This window comes from Gopherus evgoodei, chromosome 18 (assembly GCF_007399415.2).
Source record: "Gopherus evgoodei ecotype Sinaloan lineage chromosome 18, rGopEvg1_v1.p, whole genome shotgun sequence".
Taxonomy (NCBI): Eukaryota; Metazoa; Chordata; order Testudines; family Testudinidae; genus Gopherus; species Gopherus evgoodei.
In genome coordinates, this window is record NC_044339.1 from 5723377 (window position 1) to 5747657 (window position 24281).

The window sequence follows — 24281 nt, forward strand, 5'->3', positions numbered from 1 at the left end:
GGGATTGAGGGGCACCAGCAGAGCTGGGGGAGGAGGGCAGCTCAGGAGTGGAATAGCAGGGGGCTGCAGGTCGGGATTGAGGGGCACCAGCAGGGTGTGGGTGGCACTCAGGAGTGGAATAGCAGGGGGCTGCAGGTCAGGATTGAGGGGCACCAGCAGGGTGTGGGCGGCGCTCAGGAGTGGAATAGCAGGGGGCTGCAGGTCGGGATTGAGGGGCACCAGGAGGGCGGGGGGTGGCTGAAGAGTGGAATAGCAGGGGGCTGCAGGTCAGGATTGAGGGGCACCAGCAGGGTGTGGGCGGCGCTCAGGAGTGGAATAGCAGGGGGCTGCAGGTCGGGATTGAGGGGCACCAGCAGGGTGTGGGCGGTGCTCAGGAGTGGAATAGCAGGGGGCTGCAGGTCGGGATTGAGGGGCACCAGCAGGGTGTGGGTGGCACTCAGGAGTGGAATAGCAGGGGGCTGCAGGTCAGGATTGAGGGGCACCAGCAGGGTGTGGGCGGCGCTCAGGAGTGGAATAGCAGGGGGCTGCAGGTCGGGATTGAGGGGCACCAGGAGGGCGGGGGGTGGCTGAAGAGTGGAATAGCAGGGGGCTGCAGGTTGGGATTGAGGGGCACCAGCAGGGTGTGGGTGGTGCTCAGGAGTGGAATAGCAGGGGGCTGCAGGTCAGGATTTTGGGGCACCAGCAGAGCTGGGGGAGGGGGGCAGCTCAGGAGGGGAATAGCGAGGGGCTGCGGGTCGGGATTTTGGGGCACCAGCAGAGCTGGGGCAGGAGGGCAGCTCAGGAGGGGACTAGCAGGTGGCTGCAGGTCGGGATTGAGGGGCACCAGCAGGGCTGGGGGGGCGGCTTAGGAGGGGAATAGGAGGCGGCTGCAGATCGGGATTGAGGGGCATCAGCGGAGCGGGGGGAGGGGGGCTGGCTCAGGAGGGGAACAGCCCAGCAGTGGGCACGGCCCAATGGAACCAGTGAAAGAAACACCCATCCCCCAGCAGCAAATTAAGGCCTTTACTGACGCGGAGTCCATGCAAACCCTGGCCCTGCCCCGGCTCTCCGGCGTCTCCCTCCTTTGGCTCAGGCTGGAACAGCGGGTGAGATGGCAGCAGGGGCTGTTCCCGCCCTGGCTCCTTTGCGGACCCCCCAGCTGTGGGCAGAGGATCCTGGCCCCCCGCCCTGGCCGGGCCGTGGTGGAGGGAGCCGTGGCTGGCCCCTGCCATGACAACGAGGGAGATCCAGCCCCACAGGCCATCGCAGGGGAGCGCCGGTGGCAGCGTGCCGGGCCAGCGGTGCCCGGTTGGCAGAGCAGTACAACCTCCAGAGAAGGGGAGGGGCCTGAAGCCCGGCTTTGGCGATGCTGTTTAGGGGGTGACCCCCTGCCTTGCAGCCCCTCCTCAAAGAATGGGCAGCTCTGGGGATCACTAATGGGGTCCTTCCTCCCTGGAGTGATGCTGGCCAAGGCTGGCAGCAGCAGGAACGTGCCCCCACCCTACCCCTGAGAAGCCTAGGGGCCGTGGAGGTGGCGTGGTGCTCCCCCCACGAGGGGCCCATCCCAGCTGGGGAGACACTTGCCTGGCTGGTCCCTGCCCTCCAAGCAGATGATGCTCTGAGTGGGTGCTGCCTGAACACCCAAATGGCCGCATTGGGTCAGACCAAGGGTCCCCCTCACCCAGTATCCTGTTTCAGACAGGGGCCAGGGCAGAGAATTCATTGCCATATGGTTCCCCCTGGCTGGCCGTGCCCGCGGGGACCAGGCCAGGATCCCGCCCAGAGTAGCCACAAAACCACGTAGAGAGCACGGAACAGCAAGTCTGTTTGTGGAGAGGGTTCCCGGGGCCTCGTTCCCTCCCTGGAGCCTGAGTCAGCAGTGGGGAGCGCTGAGGCCGTGGGAGATCGTCCACCTGTTGCTACCGTCGTCCGGTGCAGTTCGGTGTGCCCAGGGCGCTGACTTGGCAACCCTGCCCCCAGCATTGTGTACATGGTCCTGCCCACGCTGCAGGGCTCAGGCTGTGTTCCCAGGGTCTCCCCCGGCCGGCTCACTCCTGCTCCTCCTCCAGCTTGCGCGTGGCATGCTTGACCCGGTCATTCTCACGCAGGTTGCGCAGCCGGGCACCCAGGCTGGTGATCTCCTCCACGTGCCCCTGAGGGACCCAGCCCCTCTCCCCGTCCAACAGGCGGATCCCCTCGAGCCAGCCTAGGCGGGAGAGAAGGAAACATTAGGGAGGGCAGGTGGCACTGCCTGGCCTGCCAGCCGCTGCGGCTTTGGGGCTGGAGAGGGAGAAGAGCGACGAAGCCAGGGCCTCTCACCATCGCTGGTCCTCGTCTTGACCCCCAGGATGTCCGCCTTCTCCAAGCTCAGCTCGTCGTGCTCCTGGGCCTTGTACGCCTTGATGCACTGGACCTGGGCGGTATCTGGAAGCAGCAGCAAGACACAGAGGGTCACGCGCCGTCCGGAACCCCAGACAGGGCCCTTGTAAGCAGGGTTTGGGATCCGAAGGAAGGTGCTGAGGGAAACGCAGCGATTGTCATGCTCCGGTTATTATCGCCTTTGCTAGGGAGCGGCCTGGGCTGCAGCAGGAGCAGAAGCCTCCGTGGCTGGGATTCTGCTGCTGCCTTTTGCCGGTCGGAGCCGATCAGGAGCCATGTGCAGCCCCCGGCAGAGGGAAATGGAGGTGCTGCTTTTGGAGCGCCAGCAGGGGGAAGAGCACGGAGCCTGTGGCCTGTGGCCCTCAAGGTTCCACCAGGGACAAAATCTCCCTAGTGATGTGGCTGGACACATCCCCCTGGAGCCAGCCTAGCCCTGCCTGAGCTCAGCTGGGAGCAGTGAGAGGCACATGACTGTGGAAACGGTGCGGCTGGCGCTGGCCTGACAGGAGCGACTGCTCCATGGCACCATGTTACCTGTGTGTGATTGGGGCACCTGGACGCTAGGTGCCGGGGCAGGGGAGTACTCAGGGATGAGGGACAGAAACCAGAAGTCACAGCAGAGCTGCCGTGTCCAAAGCAGGGTCATGCCCCTGGGACCCGAGACCTTGGCAGACTTCATTCCTGCTGCGGCCAGGCTGGTCCCTTGCTGGGTTCAAGGAGGGGGGCGGGTGCGTTCTCAGGGGTACCTGCGTTCTCAGTGACGTGCTCCCTGTCCGTCTGGGGGTTGGACGGGACCATTGCCGAGATCCACCGCTGCTTCTCACTCCTGCAGGGCCAGATGGAGCTGGTCAGCACAGTCTCGGCAGGACAGGCGAGGCTCCCAGAGAGCCACCCAGGCCGACCCCCTGATCTGAACAGGCTCAGAACTGGGGAGAGCCAAACCCAAATCCCAGACCCTGATGCCCCAGAACTCCAGAACGGTTCTGATCCAGCCCCAGGGGCAGCGCCAAACTTGGCAGCCTGTGGACCAGCTCTGGTCCTGGCTGGAGTCTTGTGGAGCCGTCCCGATGAGCATTCTATGGTTCCCACTCCGGTAAGCCCACCTCTGGGGCCAGCTAGGTCCCTCCCTACCCAGCAGCCTGGTGGCTTGGGGGATGAGTGTGATGCCCTGCCACAGGCGGGCTTGGTGCCCATGTCAGCTGTGCCCGCTGCTGGGACACTGGCGCTGCTCAAGGGCTCAGCAGGCCCCCTGCTGGTGGAGTCAGAGACAGCCCCCCGGTCATCGCTCAGCAGCAACTCCCAGAAATGCTGGCTGTCCGCTGGCCAGATCCCCACCAGCTGGCCAGCAAGATGGGCTCCCGTCCCAGGCTGGTGCGTAACCCTCACCCGAGCCAGGTGACAGCGGGCAGGAGCCTCTTCTCCCCATCCCCTGGGGAGCTGAGCTGGGGTGTTTGGGAGTGTCCCATGGAGACGGCCCTGCCCCACTGGGCACTCACTCAGTCTGTGCCCGCAGCAAGACCTGGTGCTTCAGCCGCTGGCTGTCGAAGAGCTGGAGGTGGAAGATTTGTCCTGGGACCGCGTGAAGCTTCCTGCTCAGGTCGGTCACTTTCAGCTCCGGCATCTTGGCGTGAACAAAGACGGCGAATTTCCCTGTCCTGGGTGAGACAGGCAAAGGGAGAGTTGGTGACTGAGGGGCAGCAGCTCCCGGTGCTCAGCACTGGTGCGTGGCAGGCGCTGACATCTGGGGAGCGGGACACGCTGCTCCTGTGCCGGAGGGAACCGGGAAACGAGGCACGGGCAGGATCGGCTTTCACTCTGGGGCCTGCCCAGCACGACAGACGGGCCCAGGCTGAGGCTGCACATCCCCCAGACTCCACTGGGACCTCTCCCCTGCGGGCCAGAAATCGCCACAAACTTGTCTAGGCTCAGAGTGCCGACTGCAGGGTGAATGTGGAGCTTCGAGCACCTGCTCCCAAGCTGTGACTAACTTTCTCCTCCCTGCACAGGGGCAAGCATGAGTGGGCATGCAGCGGAGACCTGGCAGGAGAGCTATCTACAACCTGTTAGCCTAGGGTCTCGTCCCACTGCTGGGAGGACAGCGCACTGCCCCCTCCTGCTCCTCCGGCCCCGTGAGTCCGAGGGGGCCAGCACGTGAACTCCAGCCAAGGAAAGCCAGGCTGGCTAGACCCACGCGCCGCAGACTATCCCATCCATCCCATGCAGCTCGCCTGGCCCTGCCCCGCCACTCACTCCTTCCTCCTGGAGAGGAGGAGGCAGTCGTTGAAGAGGTGGAGATACACCGTCTTCGTGGAGAGCTTGAACTTGGCGGCGAGGGTGCTGCTGAGCTGCATGTCCACTTCCACCAGCTCCCCGTGCTTCACGAGCCAGCGCGACTGCGAGATCAGCGGGAAGATCTGCCCAGGGCCCCGGCCCAGAAAGGAGGAGACGTCAGAGCCGGGAGGGTGTGCAAGGCTTCATCCCGGAGACACGAGGATCACCAGACCAGGACACATCAATGGCCCAGCGTGAACCTCCTATGATGTAGCTGCACCAGGGGCTCAGCTGAAGCCTGGGGCTCAGTAAGGATTTTATTCTGGCTGTGGTTAGGGTGGCTGGGTGATCAGTGAAAGATACAGAGCGCAAAGGAATATGTGGCCATATGGACGAGGCATCCAGAGCCCATAGACGCTACGTCTCCACCCATGTCACCGTGTGAACTCGGAGCTCATCACCTGCATGTTACGAGATTGGACTTCAAACCCCACTGGAGCCTGGGTTCCCAGGCAGGGCTGACCGAGTGTCACCCTGTCCAACTCACACGGTGTTGAACCCAGATGTGTCTGTGGCTAGAACACCTTTGGGTGGGGGCACACTCTGTTCAGAGCCCGGGGCCAGATCCCCACGGGGTGTACATCTGTCTCTCTCCACTGGACACACGCTAGATCTGGCTGATTTGCCCCATGGCATCTTCTGCAGTCCCTGGAGTTGGCCCAAGACGTATATGGCCCAAGACACACATGCCCTGGCTGTATTTTCTCTAGGGGAGAGCCAGTCTCGGTCTGTGTTCTCTGGGTTCACTGCTTTCTGAGGGAAACCGACTTTCCAAGGACTCTGCCCGCCCTCCGCTTCCTGCCACATTAGTCACCACGCTCACCTTACTTTCAAAGTGGATTTTCTTGTTCAGATGAATGAGCTCCTCGGTTCTCTTCATGGACTGGACGCTGGCGTTGCATTCCTTCACGAGCTGAGGAGGCAAGGGAGCCGTTAGCCGCCACCACGTCGAATCTCCGTTCAGTCAGTGCAGAGGGGCCAGAAAGCGCCCAGGGCCGGCCAGCTGAGAATCTCCCCCAGATGGCACAGAGCCAGCAGAACTGGCCCCGGCGTCATACCCAGAGAGCCCAGTACTCCAGGCAGTCCTGGCTGGCATACAGTCCTCTGGGGATACGGGGAGCATTATTGCCAGCTGGTGGAAGTTAGAGCTGCCCCAAGGCTGCTCTAACCCATGCCAACATCTAGGGTGTTGCTGAGGTGTAAGCGATTCCCTGACAGTCCCCTCTGTGCGGCACGGCATTGCTACTCAGTGCCATGGAAAATCTGGGCCAAGACGACAGAGAGGACCCACAATTCTCCCTGCAAGGACACCTGCCCCAGTCACACACACCCCCAAATCAGAAAGGCCCCAACGTACACCCTCCCCTCTCCACACACACACAGCTCCAGTCACAGAGACGAAGCAGTGCCCATCCTGCCGTCCCACCGGCCCACTCCTCACAGCCCATGTGGAGAGAACCACGGGAGAGATGTTATCCCATTCTGAAAGCCTGTCCTGGCCTTCGTCAATTACCTTCTTGAGCTGGTTGAAGGCCTTGGTGGCCGTGGCCTCGTCCCGGGAGCCCTGCAATGTGCGTTTCAGGATGTTCTGCAAGCAGGAGGCAAAAAACACATCGAACTAAGAAGCGTCAGATGCCCCAGGTGTCAGTCCCAAGCCAAACCCCTCAGCACCAGAGATCAGGACCCCTGACCGGTACCGGCCTCACAGATCAGCAGCATGAACCCAGTGCAAAATGTCCCAGGAGCAGAACGGGTCAACAGCACCAGCTGATGCCGGAGCTACAGACTCAGACCTGTAGCGTGTTCGAGGTCGAATTCGGCTGGTGCCCTGTGAAGCCAGGGGGACTTTGCTGATCTCAGCACAGGCACTCGGTAGCCCAACGATTGTGAGTTCTCCCTGGCCGGGGACATGGCTGGTGTAGGCTGAGCCCAATGCACTGTGACCCTGCCCCTGGGGCAAACCTTTACAGGGCCCTTTGCGCTGTGCTCTGGCCTCCTGGCTAACACAGACCGGGGCAAAGCGATGGCAAAAGCTGCCAAATCCATTCCGCCCTCTCTGGTGCCGGTGAGTGTTGCCTCCATCCAGAGCCACGAGGAACGAGGTCCAGTGTGTCCTAAAAAACAACTTAGGACACTCGAGCTAATTAATAACAGTCCTGGTCCCGGGCACAGTACCTGGCCATGGGGGTGTCACGGAGTGTGGGGGAGTCAGGGCCCTGCAACCCCCACTTCCTGTGATTCACCATCACTCTCAGCCAGCCAGTAACAGAGAAGGTTTATTAGACGACAGGAACACAGTCCCAGGCAGGGCTTGTAGGTACAACCAGGACCCCTCAGCCAGGTCCCTCTGGGGGGCAAGGAGCTTAGACCCCAGACTTGGGGTTCCCTGCCTCTTCCCAGCCAGCCCAAAACTGAAACCAAAAACCTCTCCAGCCGGCTCTCTTCCTTTGTCCAGCTTTGGGCAAAGGTGCCGACTCCTCCCAGCCCCTGCCTGGCTCAGGTTACAGGCTCAGGTCCTGTCCATCACCTAAAGTCATCCCCTGCTCTCCCATTCAGACCATCCCTACTGCGTCACAGGGGGTAACACTTACAGTATTAGGGGGGAGGGGGTATATTGAGCCCTCCCACCCCTGTACTGGGAGCTCCAGGCAGCTGGGAAATCTCAGGGCAATCTAGAGTGTCTGATCGGGGTCAGTGCAAATTGGTAGCTTTCCATGGAGGCTTTGGTCTCTCCTGCACAATAATAGCCAGCTCTCAGACGGCTCTGTTATCAGCTCAAAGCACAGTCCAAAGGAGATCAGTATCTTCACCCCCATTTTCCAGCTGGGAAACTAAGGCACAAATGGGCTGTGACTTGCCCGAGGTCGCCTAATAAGCCGGTAGCAGAACTGGGAATAACACTCAGGTCTGGCTCTATCCACCAGGCCACGCTGCCGCCCTTGGTCCCCCGAAGCACCACGGCGGCAGCCAGCGCAGGGAGTTTGTTTCCGGATGCAGAGTTAGGCACCGGGTACCAAAGAAAGGGTGCGTGGATCGAGTGGGATATAAGGGAGAGGCGAGAGTGGTAGCAGGTCACTGATGCCCTACATCCCGGGCCTCTGAAAGCCTTCAGCTCCCGTCATGGGTCTAACTGTGAAGCCCCAGGGCGGCTGCTGCCCCAGTCTGCGGCTCGGATATCTCCAGCCTGTGGGAAGTGGCACATTGGACAGTCTGGGAGCTTTTTCTTCACATCTGGAGCAGACCGTCAGGCAGGGGCCATGCGGGGGAAGCCCTTGGCAGATGCTCTCCAGGGAAGCAGAGAGGGTTCCTTGTGCAGTGTTGGAAGAAAGTGACTCCCTCTGCTATTCTGTACCACTGTCACCTGACAGCTCGCGATCGTGTTATGTTTGCCGATAGCTGGGGGAAGATTTAATAACAGAGCCGGGCAGGACACAGGTGTTCCCGTCCTGTGACAATGTTTGAGGTTCAAAAAAATGTCCGGTTACTTACTGAAAGAAAGCTGAAATCATTCAGAGAGAGCAGGAGAGACCCACCCCAGAAGAGCCAGAAGCCGGGTGGTTAGGGCACTCAGCACAGTTACCAGACACCCTGCTCTGAATCAGGCAGAGTTCCCAGGCCTTGGACAAGCCACGTCGCCCCTCTGTGCCTCAGTTTCCCCATCCGTAAAATGACGCTGCCCTTGTAAGGCACTTAAAACACCCCTACCTGGCAGTTTGGTGGGACATGATCTCTGATCTACATAGAGAGCTAGCCAGCAGAAATGACTGAATGCCCTGCAACCAGGTTTTAAGCAAGCCCTGCGTCGTTGGGTTGCTAACACCACAGGCTCGGGCTTGGCATGAGAGATGGAAAGTGAAACCGCCTAAGACTGACCAGTGTAGTGCCACCGAGAGAAAGGGCGTCGGTGGGTGGTGAAAGGTGACATGGGTTTTAACAATCTCCGGGGGACATCCCGCCATTCTGACAATGGCTTTACGCTGCTTGTCACTCGGGCACAGCCCCCAGGGAGCCCATCGGGAATTCGGCCCAAGTAATAACAAAACAACAGGGCCGTGTAGTAACACTGAGCCCTCCTCAGCTGCAGCTCTCCAAGCACTTCACAAAGGTGGGGTATCCGCATGGGACGGGGGAAACTGAGGCACGGGGCAGGGAAGCGATGTGCCCAGGGACTAACAGTGGTCAGTGGCAGAGATAGGCCTTAGATTGCATGTGGTGCTCTATAATTCAGGGTATTTCCCTTTAATGCCAGGCTGGCTCTGGCCAGACTGATTCTTTCCAGTTACACCTCTGCCCCCACCCCCAAGCTCACCTCCACCAGCATCTGCAAACGCATGACCCTCTGGAAGGGCAGGATGAGGAAGGAAGTGAGAGGTAAGCGCTGACACACTGGCCCTTCTTCCAGCTTTGCCAGAATCCCTGGGAATTTAGGATTGTCCTGCCTGGAGAAATGTGGACAGGAATGTTAGCGAGTCCCCAGAGCTAGCGTGCTAGGGGCAGCACGACGAGCCAGGTCCCCAAAGCCCACCGGGGTCAGCTGAGGTCTTTCCACTGACATGAGTGGGCTGTTCAATCCGGCCACAAGCAAGCGCTGCGGCACCCAGAGCTCTCCACCGCAGCACCCAGGGGCCTCCTCCAGGAGTTGTCACCCCTGCCCCCTCACCGCAGGAGACATCCCTGCAGGAACTAGCAGGATCCCGGACAGGGCATGACAGGAGCCTTCGAACAGGAGGGGGTGGGAAGGGGAAGCTGGTGAGAACCCCCCAGCATCCCTGATGGACCAAATCCCTGAAGAGCTCAGAGGAGACAGGGATGGACACATAGAGATGGGGGAAAGGTTGAAGGAGGCTGTGGGGAACACAGGTTACCTCCCCTCCCCAAGCCCAGAGCTCTCCCCCGCCTGCTCACCGGCCCTCTAGCCTAGAGCTCCCCCCACCTGCTCACCAGCCCCCCAACCTACAGCTTCCCCCACCTGTTCACCAGCCCCCAAGCCAGAGCTCCCTCCGCCTGCTCTCCAGCCTCCCCAGCCCAGAGCTCCCCACACCTGCTCACCAGCCCCCCCAGCCTAGAGCTCCCCCACCTGCTCACCAGCCCCCCAACGTAGAGCTCCCCCCACCTGCTCTCCAGCCTCCCCAGCCCAGAGCTCCCCCCACCTGCTCACCAGCCCCCCAGCCTAGAGCTCCCCCCACCTGCTCACCAGTCCCCCAACCTAGAGCTCCCCTCACCTGCTCACCAGCCCCCCAACCTAGAGCTCCCCCCACCTGCTCACCAGCCCCTCAGCCCAGAGCCCCCCACCTGCTCACCAGCCCCCCAGCCTAGAGCTCCCCCCACCTGCTCTCCAGCCTCCCCAGCCCAGAGCTCCCCCCACCTGCTCACCAGCCCCCCAGCCTAGAGCTCCCCCCACCTGCTCACCAGTCCCCCAACCTAGAGCTCCCCTCACCTGCTCACCAGCCCCCCAACCTAGAGCTCCCCCCACCTGCTCACCAGCCCCTCAGCCCAGAGTCCCCCACCTGCTCACCAGCCCCCCAACCTAGAGCTCCCCCCACCTGCTCACCAGCCCCCCAGCCCAGAGCCCCCCCCACCTGCTCACTGGCCCCCCAACCTAGAGCTCCCCCCACCTGCTCACCAGCCCCCCAGCTTAGAGCTCCCCCCGCCTGCTCACTGTCCCCCTCAGTCCAGAGCTGCCCCCACCTGCTCACCAGGCCCCCCGCCCAGAGCTCCCCCCGCCTGCTCACCAGCCCCCCCAGCCCAGAGCTGCCCCCACCTGTTCACTAGCTCCCACAGCCCAAAGCTGCCCCCACCTGCTCACCAGCCCCCCCAGCCCAAAGCTGCCCCCACCTGCTCACCAGGCCCCCCGCCCAGAGCTGCCCCCACCTGCTCACTAGCTCCCCCAGTCCAGAGCTCCCCTCGCCTGCTCACCGCCCCCCAGTCCAGAGCTCCCCACTCAGCTCTCCCATCTGTGCGTGGCCCCCCGGGGTGGTGCTGTGAAGCAGCGAGGGGCATTTAGTGGGCGGGGGGGGGTGTTCACACACAGCAGGCGCTGGTAGGTCTGCTCCTGGTAGGCCTGGTTGGTGACGTAGGGCAGGTAGACCCGGCGGAAGGCCGGGCAGTGGTGCAGAACGATGTCGCAGATGTCGAAGCGCAGGATGTTCGCCTCCAGCCGCTCCTCCAGCTGTAGCAGGAACCTGCCGGGAAGCCAGGGGGCGAGACGGGGCCTCAGCGGGCAGGCGAACCCCAGCCCAGCCGGCCCCGAGGAAACCCCCCGCCTTTCCCAGCACCTGGCGGGGGCACTATGCCAATGCCCTGGTCACGCCCGGTGGACGCTCGAGACAGCGTTGGGAATGGTCTCCCTCCTGTCTGGAGAAGGGTTTTCAGCTCCCCCCGGCCCTGCATTAAGGTGTTAGACCCTGAGACAGGGCCACAAGAGAGCACCCGACAGCAACACACGTCTGCACCACAACCCCACGGTGCACAGAGCTCCGGCATCTCCAGACCCTGGGCCCACCTGGACCAGGGCGCTGGGCAGAGCTGCAGGGGGAAGAGCCTGAAATGGCCCCTCGGCTCACTCCTGCCTCACCCCCCTGCCCCCCAGCAGCACTTTGCAGGAGGTCAAAAGGCCCCGTCCCCTGGGAGGACTGACCTTTCACTGACGGCCTTCACTTCGGGCAGCTTGGAGAAGAGCCACTGCTTCTCCTGGGCCCCCAGGCACTCGTTCAGCTGCGGCGAGTTCATGAAGTGCTCCACCGCGATGGAGAGGCTGTGGATGTAGGAGGCCTCCGAGGTGATCAGCTCAAACTTGGCCTGCCGGGGCAAGAGCGAGCACTCAGGAATGGCTCTGGTGGAGAGGGGTACCAGCAGCTCCCCTGTCCTGCCCCACTCACCCCCCCAATCCCGGAGCCTGTCTCTCCCTCCCCCAATCACCCTTCCACCCCTAGAGCCATGCTCAGCCGGCAGGGGAGAGAGCGGCGAGCCACAGTGGGAGTAGAAAGAGGAGCAAGGGCCTCAAGAGAAAGAGGCAGGGGAGAAAGTTGGCCACTGTAGTGGGGGTGGGGGTTCTGGGACAGGGGTGTGCAGCTCCAGCAGCAGTGCAAGCAGCACACACTGCATAGAATCATAGACTCTCAGGATTGGAAGGGACCTCAGGAGGTATCTATAGTCCAACCCTCTGCTCAAAGCAGGACCACTCCCCAGATTTTTACCCCAGTTCCTAAAATGGCCCCCTCAAGGATTGAACTCACAACCCTGGGTTTAGCAGTCCAGTGCTCCAACTGCTGAGCTATCCCCCCCCCCCATCAGAGATCAGCTGCTGGGAGGCAGAGCCTGAGCCCCTCCCCTGCCCCTTTGCCCTCCTGGGGGTGTCTCAGCATTTCCTGAATCACAGCTCTGGGGGCTCCCCAAAGTCCTGGCCTGGCAGCCCTGGCGAGAGCCGGGCCCAGCACGGGCAGGTGCTGTCCACACTCTCCAACCCAAACCTAGTGATCCTCGGGATCTGACCAGCAGCCTCCCTGCCGGAGCCTGGTGCTTCCCCAGTGCAGCTCGACCTCCTGGGCCCTGCAGTTTTGCCAAGGTGCACGATTCCCATCAGCTTTTCTACTGCTTGGCTGGGTCTGCCACCCTCACCTACTGCCCAGCTCCCAGTGCCCCTCCACCCTGACCCACAGCCCCCTGCTATCCCAGCCCTGGGCTCCCCTGTTCCCCAGCTCCCGGTGCCCCTCCGCCCTGACCCACAGCCCCCTGCTATCCCAGCCCTGGGCTCCCCAATTCCCCAGCTACCGGTGCCCCTCAGCCTTGACCCACAGCCCCCTAATATCCCAGCCTGGGCTCCCCAATTCCCCAGCTACCGGTGCCCCTCAGCCCTGACCCACAGCCCCCTAATATCCCAGCCTGGGCTCCCCCGTTCCTCAGCTCCCAGTGCCCCTCAGCCCTGACCCACAGCCCCCTAATATCCCAGCACTGGGGTCCCCCTCCCCCAGCTCCCAGTGCCCCTCAGCCCTGACCTGCAGCCCCCTGCTATCCCAGCCCTGGGGTCCCCGTTCCCCAGCTCTGCCGGTGCCCCTCAGCCCTGACCCACAGCCCCCTAATATCCCAGCCCTGGGTTCCCCCTCCCCCAGCTCCTGGTGCCCCTCAGCCCTGACCCACAGCCCCCTGCTATCCCAGCCCTGGCGTCCCGTTCCCCAGCTCTGCCGGTGCCCCTCAGCCCTGACCCACAGCCCCCTGCTATCCTAGCCCTGGGTTCCCCCTCCCCCAGCTCCTGGTGCCCCTCAGCCCTGACCCGCAGCCCCCTGCTATCCCAGCCCTGGGTTCCCCCTCCCCCAGCTCCCAGTGCCCCTCAGCCCTGACCCAAAGCCTCCCGCTAGCCCAGTGCTGGTGATGGCCCTATGAATGCGTTGGGGGGGCAGGGAGGGGAAAGAGCAACTGAAGCTAACGGACAATGTGGGCCTCAGAACAATGGAACCAATGGCAGGAACCTGCCAGCCCAGGAGGGTCCTGCCAGCCCTGGGGTCCCGGGATGGGGTTGATGCCAGGCCTGGCTCTGTGTGGGCGACGGCTGACCAGGTGCTGGGAAAGACTTTGCATCCTGGTGCCCAGGCCCTGAGCAGGGTGCTGTAGTAAGTGAAGGCCCTGATAAAGGCCCAGTATGAGGCCTGAGGCCTGAACTAAAATAATGGCCAAGACTTTGCTAACATAAAGCAAAGTGAAGCTGTGAGCCAGAGGCAGGCCCTGCTCACAGAAACTGGCAAGGAAAGGGCTGATGCTGCAAGAAGATACGTACCTAAAAGGTACTAACACTAGATATCAGAACGTTCACATACTTGCACAGTCCACACAGATAACAAGGAACAGACTGATCCATCCCAATGACAGCGGCAAAAGGGTAATATGATGGATAGAGTTGTTTTGTTCAAACCAACATGTACTAGGTGAGAGGCGGCACCTTACTACGTAGAGGGGTTGTACCTTGCTACGTAGAAGGGTTGTACCTCAATACGTCAGGAGTGATGTGTAAACTGTTTGTGCCTGTGTATAAGAATGCATCCTTGGGGCGATGTCTTTGTCCGGCCTGGGGGCAGTGGAAAGTCCCGCTGGACTGAGCTGAGTCCATTGACCGTGGGTACATATTCGTAGTATGCTCAGTAGACTAGTAATCTGCGGAGAACTACTACTGTATCCAATACGGCAATAAACCTGGCCGACGGGCCTTCGTACCTTACTAGACTCTGTGGTCATTGGGGGTTCTCTTCGGGTCTGCTGTGTCAGCTCTCTGCGCAGAGCTGGGGCAGCAGGCAGAGGGAACACACGCACGCAGCCGAGTAATACCAACAAGGAGAGGGCAGAGCAAAGCACCATACCGGTAGCTTCTGACAACACCTCTGACAACAGGTGCCAGCTCCTCACCTCCTGCAGCTTGCACTCCTGAAGGCTGATGGTGCTGAGCAGCCCGCTGCCCCGCACGTCCGGGATGTCCTGCCACAGCGAGAAGGTGGAGCCGCGGGACGAGCACTGCGAGCGGAATGGGCTGCTGGGCGACAGGTTGGTCTTGGGCGGCGCCAGGGCAGCCTCCTCCTCCTCCGCCAGGGTATCCTCCCGCTGCTGCCGCTGGATCTCCCGGGCAATGGCGGCGTCGCTGTATTCCTGGTACAGGACGGCTAGAGGGGTGGGGGCGGTGGTCAGCGTCCAGGCACTGGGCCGAGGGGGCCCTTCAGCAGGGAACGAGACGCCATCCCCAGGGCGAAGGGGGCACCCCTCGTGGGGCCCTAGGGTAACCCCAGGCGGGTATGACCTGGATGGGGCAGTGGCTGGCACTATGGCTAGGAGCAGGGGCACTGGCCTGGGTCTAAGGGCCGGGGTGGGGAGCAGAGGATTGGCCATAAGAGCAGGAGGGAGGGTCCATGCCAGCTTTGCCCTCTACCATCTAGCCAGGCCAGGGGCACAGGCCAGCAGCTCCTTCCCTCTGTGCCCATTTCAGGCAGGCACTTCTCTCTGGCATCTGTGCCCTGTGCTGCCAGCCGGCTCTGGACCAGGCAGCAGATGCCCCAGGGATAGGGGCGCAGTGGCTGGCTGTGGGGGGGCCCACGTGATCCCTGCCCCGGCGTTAAAGGACTCAGCACGGCTGTCCTGCCAGCTGGGATGTGCGCTCTTGAAGGCAGAGGGGAAATCCCCCGGGAGGGGCGAGCCAGCTGCTTACAGTTCAGGAGGAACCTCGACTGCCGCCTCTCGTGCTGGACCAAAGCGCTCGGGCACCCACCCAGCTCCACCTCACTCCTACAGAGGGGAACACACGGGGTTGGGTGAGGGCTGGAGTCTGCACCCCCCACACTGACTTATAGGGTGAAGGATCAGGGCCTGGGGGCTGAGTCACGCCATGCAGCCTGATCCTGAGTTCGTTCATCCCAGTGCTGATCAGAAGCCACAATGGGACCAGGGGTTCTCACTACATTCACCGCCCCACCCAGCCCTATGGGCATGGCCCTGCTCCTCCATCGCCTGCGCCTGGCACAGGCATCGCACCAGCCCCAGGGGGGTGACATGCACCTTGCAAGGCCATCAGCATGTTGTGAAACGGGTGGGGCCGTGTGGCTGGGTGTCCCTCCCCCTTCCAAACACCAGCGTGGCCAGAGCCCACCTGCCTGGCCAGCTGTTAGCGCCAGCTGAACACTGAGCTGATCATTTACTGGTTATTTTAGGATCTTAAAAAAAATCAAAAATAAATAAGGAGAGAAAAGACTATTAGAAAACAGTGGGGCTGAGAAACGCCTCTCGTGTGCCTCTCCCCTTGGCGTCCAGCCTGGCTCAGACGTGCCTGGGGGGCTGCAGTGGGTGAAATGGGGAACATTCTCCCCACACTGTGGGGCCGGGCTTGGGCCCACAAGGTGGATTCCAGGGGGGCTCACTCCCTTCTCCATTGGGATGCTGGGTTTCTGGGCAGCGCTGGGTTTCTGGGGTCTGGTTCACAGCACTCATCGATAACTGGGTTTGCAGCCCAGTCCCCGCCAGCCCATGGCCTGGGAAATCCAGCTGCTCCGAGGAACTCGGCGTCACTTTCCTCCATCCCCCCTCTCTAGACAGTCCAGATCCCTGCAGCCTGCCCACTCGCCTGTGCTTTCTGGTGGGCTGGGAATGCCCCCCTAGGGTCGTGGGCTCTCCCCGCTGGCTTTACCTGGGCCAGACGTTCCCTGGCTCACTGGGCAGCTCTGGGGACGGGAGGCCATTGCTGCCCGTGCTGCTGCGGCTCTGCTCCCTTCCATTCGGTTTACCTGCAAGGATGGACAGCACCTTCACAGCCGAGCAGGGAGGAGCTGGGCTGGCATCAGGGCGCCCTTCCTCCCCTGCCTCCACTGGGCCATCGCTAACCTGCCTTGAACAGGCCTAACAGCTCAGGGGAAGAGGGAGAATCCTGTCATGCACTTGTGCGATGATGGGGGCAGAGAGGGAAAGCGGTCCAGGATTCCACCCCATCCCTTCGCCACGGCCATGGCGACTCCACCCCCTTCTCACATTTTCCCTGCCAGTCCGAGAGGAAGCACATGGGTAGGGGGGGAGCTGGCATTACAGATGTGCCCCTTCCGCCCGTGTCTCCTCCCAGGAACGTGGTTCTCCACCATCTTCATTCCGGGGGACCACTCAACGAGAGAGGCCTTGTGGACCACCATCACCACTCCCAGACCTCGCCACTGAATGTGGACTGGGAGGGAGGTCCCCCAGGATGGGCACCAAGGACCACAGGCCTGTACACCATAGCGTGAAAGCCACTAACCTGCCCCTATAGCGGGACACAGCGTCTGATGCAAAGGGCGTTGGAATCAATGGAAAGAAAGAAAGAAAGAAAGAAAGAAAGAAAGAAAGAAAGAAAGAAAGAAAGAAAGAAAGAAAGGCCCCAAGCCAACCATACCAGTTTGACCAGTAAGCCCAGTTTGAGAATCCCAGTACCTTCCTGGCTCGCCCAAGCCCCTTTCTCCTTGGAAGCGCTCCTGGGGGAGAGGGACTTGCTCAGCTTGAGGGAGAAGGTCGCCCTGCGCTGAGCCAGTTGCAGCTTGTTCATGAGCTCTGAGGCCGAGAAGCGCCGCCTCTCCTGCTCTGCCGAGCCCTTGGCGCTCCGGCCAGCCGAGCACGGGGGCAGCGCCAGGTCCAGTGTTTCGGGCACCGCATGCGGAGGCCCCTCAGGAGCCGGCCTCAGATCCAGCGGTTCCATCCCCCGCAGCGCGAGCTCCCCCACACGCCTGCCGTCCTCGTGGACTGGGGACCCCTGGAAAACGGCGTCTCCGTCCAGGCTGGGGGACATGTTGCTGAGGGTCTCGGGGGAGTAGACCCTGATCTTCCTCCCTGGAAGGAGAGAGGAGCCACAGTGATGATTAGGCCCCAGCTAGCAGGGAAGTGAGGCATGTGGGAGCAGGGCTGCTTGGGCCCAAAGGAGCGGAGCTGCCCAGGGAAGACAGCTCATGGGGCTGCTCCATCCCCTGGAACTCGTGGCCTGCCACCCTGGGAGCTTTTCCAGCCTCACGGTGCTACCGCCACATGGGACATCAGTAGGGTTTAAGCCCAGGAGTGCTAGCACAGACCTCTGCCATTTGAGCTGAAGGAGGAGCTCCACCCGCTAGCAGCAGCAGAAGGCTATTATCCTCTCTGTGGATTAATCACCAGAAGAGGACACGACACACACAAGGCATGTGCATAACCTTCCTCCCCCGGGACCCCAGAATGCTGAGCCCGTCTCTGCCCGCCCCTACCTGTTTCCACAACAACGCCCGACCTTTACAGCAACTTCTGGCCAGGGGGTCACAGCAAATCAAGCCCCACAGTTGCCCCCTCTGCCCCCATTGTGAGACAGGATGTACCCTGTTCTACAGAGGGGGAAACTGAGGCACAGAGGAAGCCAATGGCTGATCCTGAAATAGAATCTGGGCCTCCTGACTCCCAGCCGCCATGCCGTCCTCCCTCTAGGTACAGCATGAGCAGCCAACGTGAGGTTGCACCAGCAAACAAAGTCATGGGCTCGTGTCTGCACGGTACTGTTTGCAGACATGTTTCCAGATTAAATTAGCTGGGCCCATGGGAGTTAGGCACCCAAGCCCTTTGAGGAGCTGGGCCTCGGACCCTGGCACGGAAGGATTGTATCCCCCCCGGGGCACCAGGGCGTGTGATGTGCACTTAGCCAGCTGGATTCCACCTGCAGCCTCCTTCCCCCAGACAGCGGGAGCAGATGGCAGACAGTGGCATCTGCCCAGCCGTTTGTCACAGGTGCTGCCTCCCGAGAGGTGTGTGCCGCCCTCTATTTCTGTCACATGCGCAGGAGCTGGCTCAGCTTGGGGAGAGGGCACTGGAGTCTGCTCCTGGTGCAGCCCTGCGCTGGGCCAGGGAACTGGATTCAATTCCGGTTCCTGCATCGTCAATGGCAGTGCTAACTGGGTTCCAGCTGAACCCCTGGGCTCGCAGGCAAGGGCCCTGAAACCACTGGGCCGTCCTGCCTGTCCAAAACCAGACGCTGCACAGTAAATAACCAAAGAGCATTTTCCAGGACCTGCTGCTTTCCTATGATCCCAGAGGGCGCTATCCAATGGGGGGCTATTGCAGAGCACCGTGTGTGGCCAGGACAAGGGGCTATGCGAACAGGGCCCCCTGAATGACCTATTGCCTCCTGTGTTTGGACTGCAGCTCACTGAGCTCCTCTTATCTGCTCCCTGAACAGGGCCGGTCCCTGCAAACCTCTGGGGCCCCTTGAGAGCATGGCAGGGCCTGCTAGTTTTGCAGAAATGCTATCCCAGAATGCTTTGCAGCATCCGGCACAGTGAGTTGCTGCTCTCGTGGGGCTGATGGGCTCCGTGGTCCGTCGTTTGCTGACGGGGGCTTGTTGTGCCCACGCTGCAGCTCTCTCCTGGCATGGGTCTGGCATGGAACGCAGGAGCTGGGGTTGCCACTTCTGGGGAACCGAACAGCAGGGCATCTGGGATGATCCCGAGCCCGTTAAACTGGCCCGGCCGTGGCGACTGAGCACCCTGACAGATTTACCGGGGCAGCTACCTCAAACCAGGAACAACCCCGGGAAACGGGCCAGGGGGCCACCCTAAGCTCAGCCCAAAGGTTTGGAGACTGGTTCAGCACAGGAGCCTCCCAGAAACCCCCTCAGCACCTGCCATCACTGACATGACGTGCCCCGTAGGGGCTACAGTTGCCTCCTGGAGTCCCCAGAAATTCAAGATTACGTCATGCAATGAAACTTCCAGAAATACGTCCAACCAAAACTGGCATCTCTGGCGGGGTCCCAAGTCCAGGCTCTGGTGGGGGGTAAATTCTAGCGCTGGTATGACGCTGGTAGACCAGGTGCCAGCTCATGCCATGGTCCCCCTGCTTCCGCTGACTACGGATAATTACACAGCTGGGCGTTGGGATTGTGGAAACAGGCACTAGAGTTATCGAGTGTGCTTAGTGTTCTGACCTGACGGCCTGCTGGTGCGTGGCACCGGCGTTCATCTCACGTGTAAAGCCTGCAGCCCGTATTGTAGGGCAATGTTTGAGCCTTGTGAGCCTCTGGGGCCGTGTAAATCGCCAGACAAGAGAGACCCATTTAGGCCTTGGCTGCACTTGCAGCTGTACAGCGCTGTGAGTTAAACCCGCCTTTGGAGAGCGCAGCAGAGAAAGCGCTGCAGCCTGTCCACACTGCCAGCTGCCAGCGCACTGGCATGGCCACATTTGCAGCATCTGCAGCGGCATTGGGAGCGGTGCATTATGGGCAGCTATCCCAGCATTCAACGTGCTTTTTAAGTGCGGGGTGAGGTGGAGTGTGACAGGGAGCGTGGGGGGAGAGAGTGGGGTTTTGGGCTGCTGAGAGTGTGTCAGCTCCCTGCCTTGTAAGTTCAGACCCTCCTCCCTCCGCCACCCCCTCTCACTCACTGAAAGCAAACAGCAGCTGTTTCTTTTTTTCCCATAGACCAGATAAGCAGCTGCTCGCCGAAACGGACCCCAACCACCACCACCCCCACGCTGCTTCTCTTCAAGCAAACGTTAGCTGTAGCTGTGTTTGGTTTTTTGATAAGCAGCCCCCGAAACGGAGCTTTGAAAGGGCACTTCCTCCTCCGGAGATCACAACAAAACAAGAGAGGCCACTCCAGTTAAAAGGATTATGGGGAGTTTCCGGAGGTCAATCACTGCGTAGTAATGTTACTCCCCGTTTACACTGGACAGCAGCGTCTCAGCCGCTACGCAGCAGCTGTTATTCCTCTCGGGGAGGTGGAGTACCAGCAGCGCTGCAGCCGTGGAGACACAGCGCTGTACGTGCCTTGCCAGTGTGGACGGGGAGTGAGGTACAGTGCTCTGTAACTCACAAGTCTAGCCAAGGCCTTAGTCATGTGAAATGCTGGGCCCCCACAGCAGGGGTTGTCTGCCCAGCAAGGAAGGCCCATCGCATCAGGCAGACTAGCCTGGAACATTAACGAGAACAAAAGACTTTCTCCCCAATGAAGGTGAGGCATGCGGGTGAATTCCTCTCATTAGCTGAGTTTGCAGCTCAGAGCGGAAGAGGGGAAGGGAATGAAAAGCCCTAAACGGAATGAACGGCATCTTTATGTTGCCTGGACTTTGAGGGAAGGAGGGCAAGGGTTACTAGGCAGAAGCAAAAGATCCCCAGTGCTTCGCCTGGGTTAGCCCTGAGGGGCGTCTTTGCTCTTCAGCCTGTGGGCCGCAGACCCAAAGGGGTCCGCAGACCATGTCTACGATTCCCAAAGGGGTCCGTGCCTCCATTCGAAACACGTTAGGGGTCCGCAAATGGGAAAAGGTTGAAAACTGCTGCTCTAGAATAAACCTTCAGATTGTTTATTACAGGATTGGCTACAAAAAATTGTCTTTGGTGTAGGCTCTAACGTGCTATCGACCTGGGGTAAGCGACCGGTCCTGTGGGACGGGAAGTATTCTGAATATTGCTGTGATCCTTGGTGTAAGCGGCCATCCATCCATCCATCACAAAGGCAGACTCACCGGGGGGGCGAGACAGATCAGGGTGCCCACGGGGACTGGCTGGGACTCTATGGTTAGGGCGGTGACAGGGGTTTGCCCTTGATCCTTGGTTGGTGAAATCAGCATATGGAACTCACAGTCAATTGGGGGTTCTGCCCTAAGACTCCGCCCGGAGGTTGGCATTTATGCTGTTACGCCACTGCAGGGCAGCTGGGACCACCTGCAGCTGGGGACCTGGGACCAGACCCCTGCTCCTGTTCGAACCCCACAGGCCTTACCCTTGTGCTGGAGGAGCATGGCCGGAGGGGAGAGTGGAAGATCAGAAACATTCCTTTCTGGCCTTCAGCTCTATGCCTCCTCCCTAGCATGCCCTGCCAGATGCCCCCTCTCAGACACCCCCAGCTTGCGTGGCACTCGTAAAGGAGCATCCAAGGTGGGCAGGGCTCCCACTCCCAAGATGTGGCCAGACCCCCTCTGCCTGCCCTTCCTGTCCAGCCTCCCCCACGAGGCCAGCCTTTTCCCAGCATGCAATACTCACAGGCCAGCTTCTCCTTCTCCACCCCGTGAGATCCTCGCCCCTGGGACTCGGGCAGCAGCGGGGGGCTCGTGGGCCCACTGACGATGTCGTGGGGAGAAGAGTCCCTGTGGGGCGAGTGTGGCTTGAAGGTGGAGCTGTGAGGCCAGCTGTCCGCCTTCCCCACTCCCTGCCGTCCCTGCGGGGCAGAGATCCCTGCCACCCCTGGGTGAGTCCCGGAGCTCCCGCTCGCAGCATTGCCTCCCAAGGGGACCCCGGAGTCTGGGATCCAGCCCAGCCTGGGGTGGAGGTCTGGGTAGCTGTGATGGCAGGGGGGCCAGCCTTCGGGACTCAGCTGCAGGCTTCTCCACCCATCCATGGGGCTGCTGTGGGAGCTGAGGAGCCCCCAGCCCTCCGAGGAGCACGGGACAAGACTAAAGTCCCCTTGACTAGGAGGCTGGAGGTTGGGGAGCTCCACGAACGACAAACTCTCCTGCTTGCAGACGGCCACATGGTGCCTCGCTCGGCAAGGCCTGTCCCCCAGGGCCTGGGGCCCACCCACGGTGAGGATCCCCATCTGCTGGCTCCCCGCTCGGTATGGCAGTGACGTCAGGTGGGGCTGGAAGTCCGGCCGGGGGCGGTATTCCATCACCGAGGGCTGGCCTGCCCTAGACCTGGAGGGGAGAAACAATGGGATCACATCAGGCACGGGCAGACCATGGGCCAGGTCTCCCTCTGAGGTGACGCCAGGGCCAGAAATGCCCCCCAAGATCTGGCTGGGAGTGAGTGGGGAGCTAACCGGGTCAGTGGGGGGGGTGTCTCCGAATGGGATCAGTCTCCCACCCCCCATTAGAGGGTAGCGTCTGCAGCAACCATTAAATCACCCAGTTCTCCCAGCTGGCCTGGGCTTGGCCAGCCTGAGGGGAAAGGGAACAGGGCACCCGTCTGCCCGTTCTGCAAGTGGATCTCAGAACCCGTCTCCAGATGTCACCCTTCATCCCCACTCCCTGTCTGCTCCCGACACGGCCTGGCCGCTGAGTGCATCAGCATGTGCCCGGCAGCCCTGCAAGGCAGCAGACTTGGGTTCGAGACCCTCCGCGGCCGTGTGGGCTTGAGCAGGACGCTCAGGTCCCCCATGAGACCTGCTGCTCTTGCCCTATTCCCTGCAGCGCCTCCTGCTGGGAGAGGCTGGGGCTGGCGTGTCTGTGCTCCCCAACACCTGTTCCCCATCACGGTAACTCCTCCTGGGAGAGCCTGGGCCCAGAACAGGGAACCCAGGGGCATGGGCTGCAATCGGCACAGAGACACCCCTCGCTGCACCCCTCGTCCTGTCACACCCTCGCTGCCGCCCAGACAGAGTCCTGCCCAGCAGACCGGGGCTCTGAGCCCTGCCAACAGGCAAACAGCTATGGAACAAAATCTCCTGCCGGCATTTGCAGCTGCCTGGCTCTCCTCTGCCAAACTCCTCCCCCGCCCCCCGGGAACCTCGGAGCCTCTTGCTCCCTGCCAGCTCCAAGCCCTCGCTGGCCCCCGGGGGGCTCCCAAGTCACAAACTCCTGCAGTTGGTTTGGATTTGGGGCTCGCCCGCTGGGGGGGGCAGCGGATCAGCTGGCTAAGGGGACCGAGCTCAGGGAACACGGATGTGTCTCCCCGTGATCTGCTCCCTAAGAAGGGCTGTAGGAGAAGGCCAGATCCTCAGCTAATGTAACTCAGCCTACCACCATTGACGCCAATGGGCCAGATCCCGCCGGGTGGCATTCACTGTAGCTCCATGGAAGCCAATGACGTTCCCTGGCTGTGATCGTAGTGACACAGCTGTGGGTGGGGCTCAGGGACGGAAGAGCCAGATTCGCTTCCTGAGCCAGCCACCTCCCTTCTCTGGGCCTCAGTTTCTCCCATCCATAGAATGGGGCTAATAAACCGACCTTGCCTTGAAATGCTGGGGTGCAGTGCTCTATGGCAGGGCTGCCCACATGGGTCCTTCCCTGCCAGACCAGGCCCAGAGGGCAGCGTCGGACCAAGTCTCCCCTCTCTAAGGTCTCTCCCGTGTTCGCAGGGTCCCCTCATGCTCCTGAAGCTGCAGGGGTGTCAGTGCCAGCAGCCCTGGTTGCTCCTCCATCGGGCCCGCCCTGCTCTCCCATTGCTTGGCCATGCTAGGAGCAGGGGAGAGGAGGAGATGGACGAGGTGCTGATGGGTAGCAGGGAGCGTCCAGAGGAACTGGTGGGGACGAGGGGGGGCACCCATCCTTGCCAAGGGGGGTTGCAGTCCAAGGGGTCTGTAAGGCGCCCCAGTGGCTTCTAGGTGCCCAGGTGGCCAAGGGCCAGTGTAACCCGCTCTCCTGTGTGCACCTGAGGCAGGAGTCTCCTGCAGGGCCCAACTGTCCCAGCTCACAGCCCGGCGGGTGGCCACCCTACAATCCCCTCCCTCAGCGCGCTGGCTAGGGACACGGACCTCGCCGTCACTACACGGGCTGAGCAGGGCTGTTCTCTGAGCAGGGAGGGCGCAGCCGGTCAGAATGTACCAGACCCCGGAGGGCCGTGAGGTGCCCCCTGCGGGCACAGGGCCCCTGTGTGCCAGGCGCTGCCCTGGTTGCTGCCCAGTGCGATTCCCAGGCTCGCTTTAATCCACACAGCACCCCGGGATGGGCCCCGGCCCCCACCAGCCGGGCGCTCCCTTTACCGCCCTTCGATCTCCACTGTCCCCAGGGGTAAGGAAACAGGGCAGGCTTCCAGAGTTGGATCCAAGCCAGCAGGCATTCCCCAGGTGCCCTCCCACTCCTGCCAGAGCCAGCGTCTCGGGGCTTTGCTGAGGGCCTCTGGAGATGGGGGCGAGGTGTCAGGTCCATGGGTGCTGCCTATCTCAGCCAGCCAACCCTGGGGGGCACCTGTCATTAAGAGTCGGATCTTCCTTCCCTCCATGGTGGTGCCAGCCCACCACAAAGCCTAGAGGAACAGGAGCCCAGGGAAACATCCACCCCCTTCCAGGCCTACCGTTCCTGATGGCACAGGGGGCCACAGAGTCGGGTCAGAGCCAATGGCACCAAATAGGGCTCCCGGCTCTGGGTTCTCAACCTCAACGCTGGCCTAGGAGCCTTGCAAGATCCTGATGAAGGATCCTACAGGATGTGCCTGGCGT

The 24281-nt window shown here is 61.5% G+C and overlaps 2 protein-coding genes across 6 annotated transcripts in view; both read right to left on the reverse strand.

Moving 5' to 3' along the window:
* Positions 1 to 716: 716 nt before the first annotated feature.
* The window catches only part of ARHGEF19 (Rho guanine nucleotide exchange factor 19), a 29271-nt gene continuing 5706 nt past the window's right edge, over positions 717 to 24281 (reverse strand). For 2 of the 4 annotated variants that reach the window (XM_030537287.1, XM_030537288.1), the window contains exons 2-16: positions 21170 to 21819; positions 16615 to 17007; positions 15845 to 15941; positions 14873 to 14949; positions 14083 to 14333; positions 11327 to 11487; positions 10719 to 10871; positions 8999 to 9128; positions 6203 to 6277; positions 5513 to 5602; positions 4609 to 4772; positions 3855 to 4013; positions 3105 to 3184; positions 2299 to 2403; positions 717 to 2185 (exon numbers count right to left, since the gene is read on the reverse strand). In XM_030537287.1, coding sequence (XP_030393147.1) covers positions 2028 to 2185; positions 2299 to 2403; positions 3105 to 3184; positions 3855 to 4013; positions 4609 to 4772; positions 5513 to 5602; positions 6203 to 6277; positions 8999 to 9128; positions 10719 to 10871; positions 11327 to 11487; positions 14083 to 14333; positions 14873 to 14949; positions 15845 to 15941; positions 16615 to 17007; positions 21170 to 21794 — 2718 coding nt within the window. In that variant the 5' untranslated portion in view covers positions 21795 to 21819 and the 3' untranslated portion in view covers positions 717 to 2027. The remainder of the gene's footprint in view (positions 2186 to 2298; positions 2404 to 3104; positions 3185 to 3854; positions 4014 to 4608; positions 4773 to 5512; positions 5603 to 6202; positions 6278 to 8998; positions 9129 to 10718; positions 10872 to 11326; positions 11488 to 14082; positions 14334 to 14872; positions 14950 to 15844; positions 15942 to 16614; positions 17008 to 21169; positions 21820 to 24281) is intronic. The other 2 variants (XM_030537290.1, XM_030537289.1) reach the window with 2 other exon arrangements.
* Positions 23861 to 24281, reverse strand: part of LOC115636773 (anoctamin-7-like) — a 49456-nt gene continuing 49035 nt past the window's right edge. For both annotated transcript variants that reach the window (XR_003997047.1, XR_003997048.1), the window contains exon 25: positions 23861 to 23871. The gene's annotated coding sequence lies outside the window, so the exon portion shown is untranslated. The remainder of the gene's footprint in view (positions 23872 to 24281) is intronic.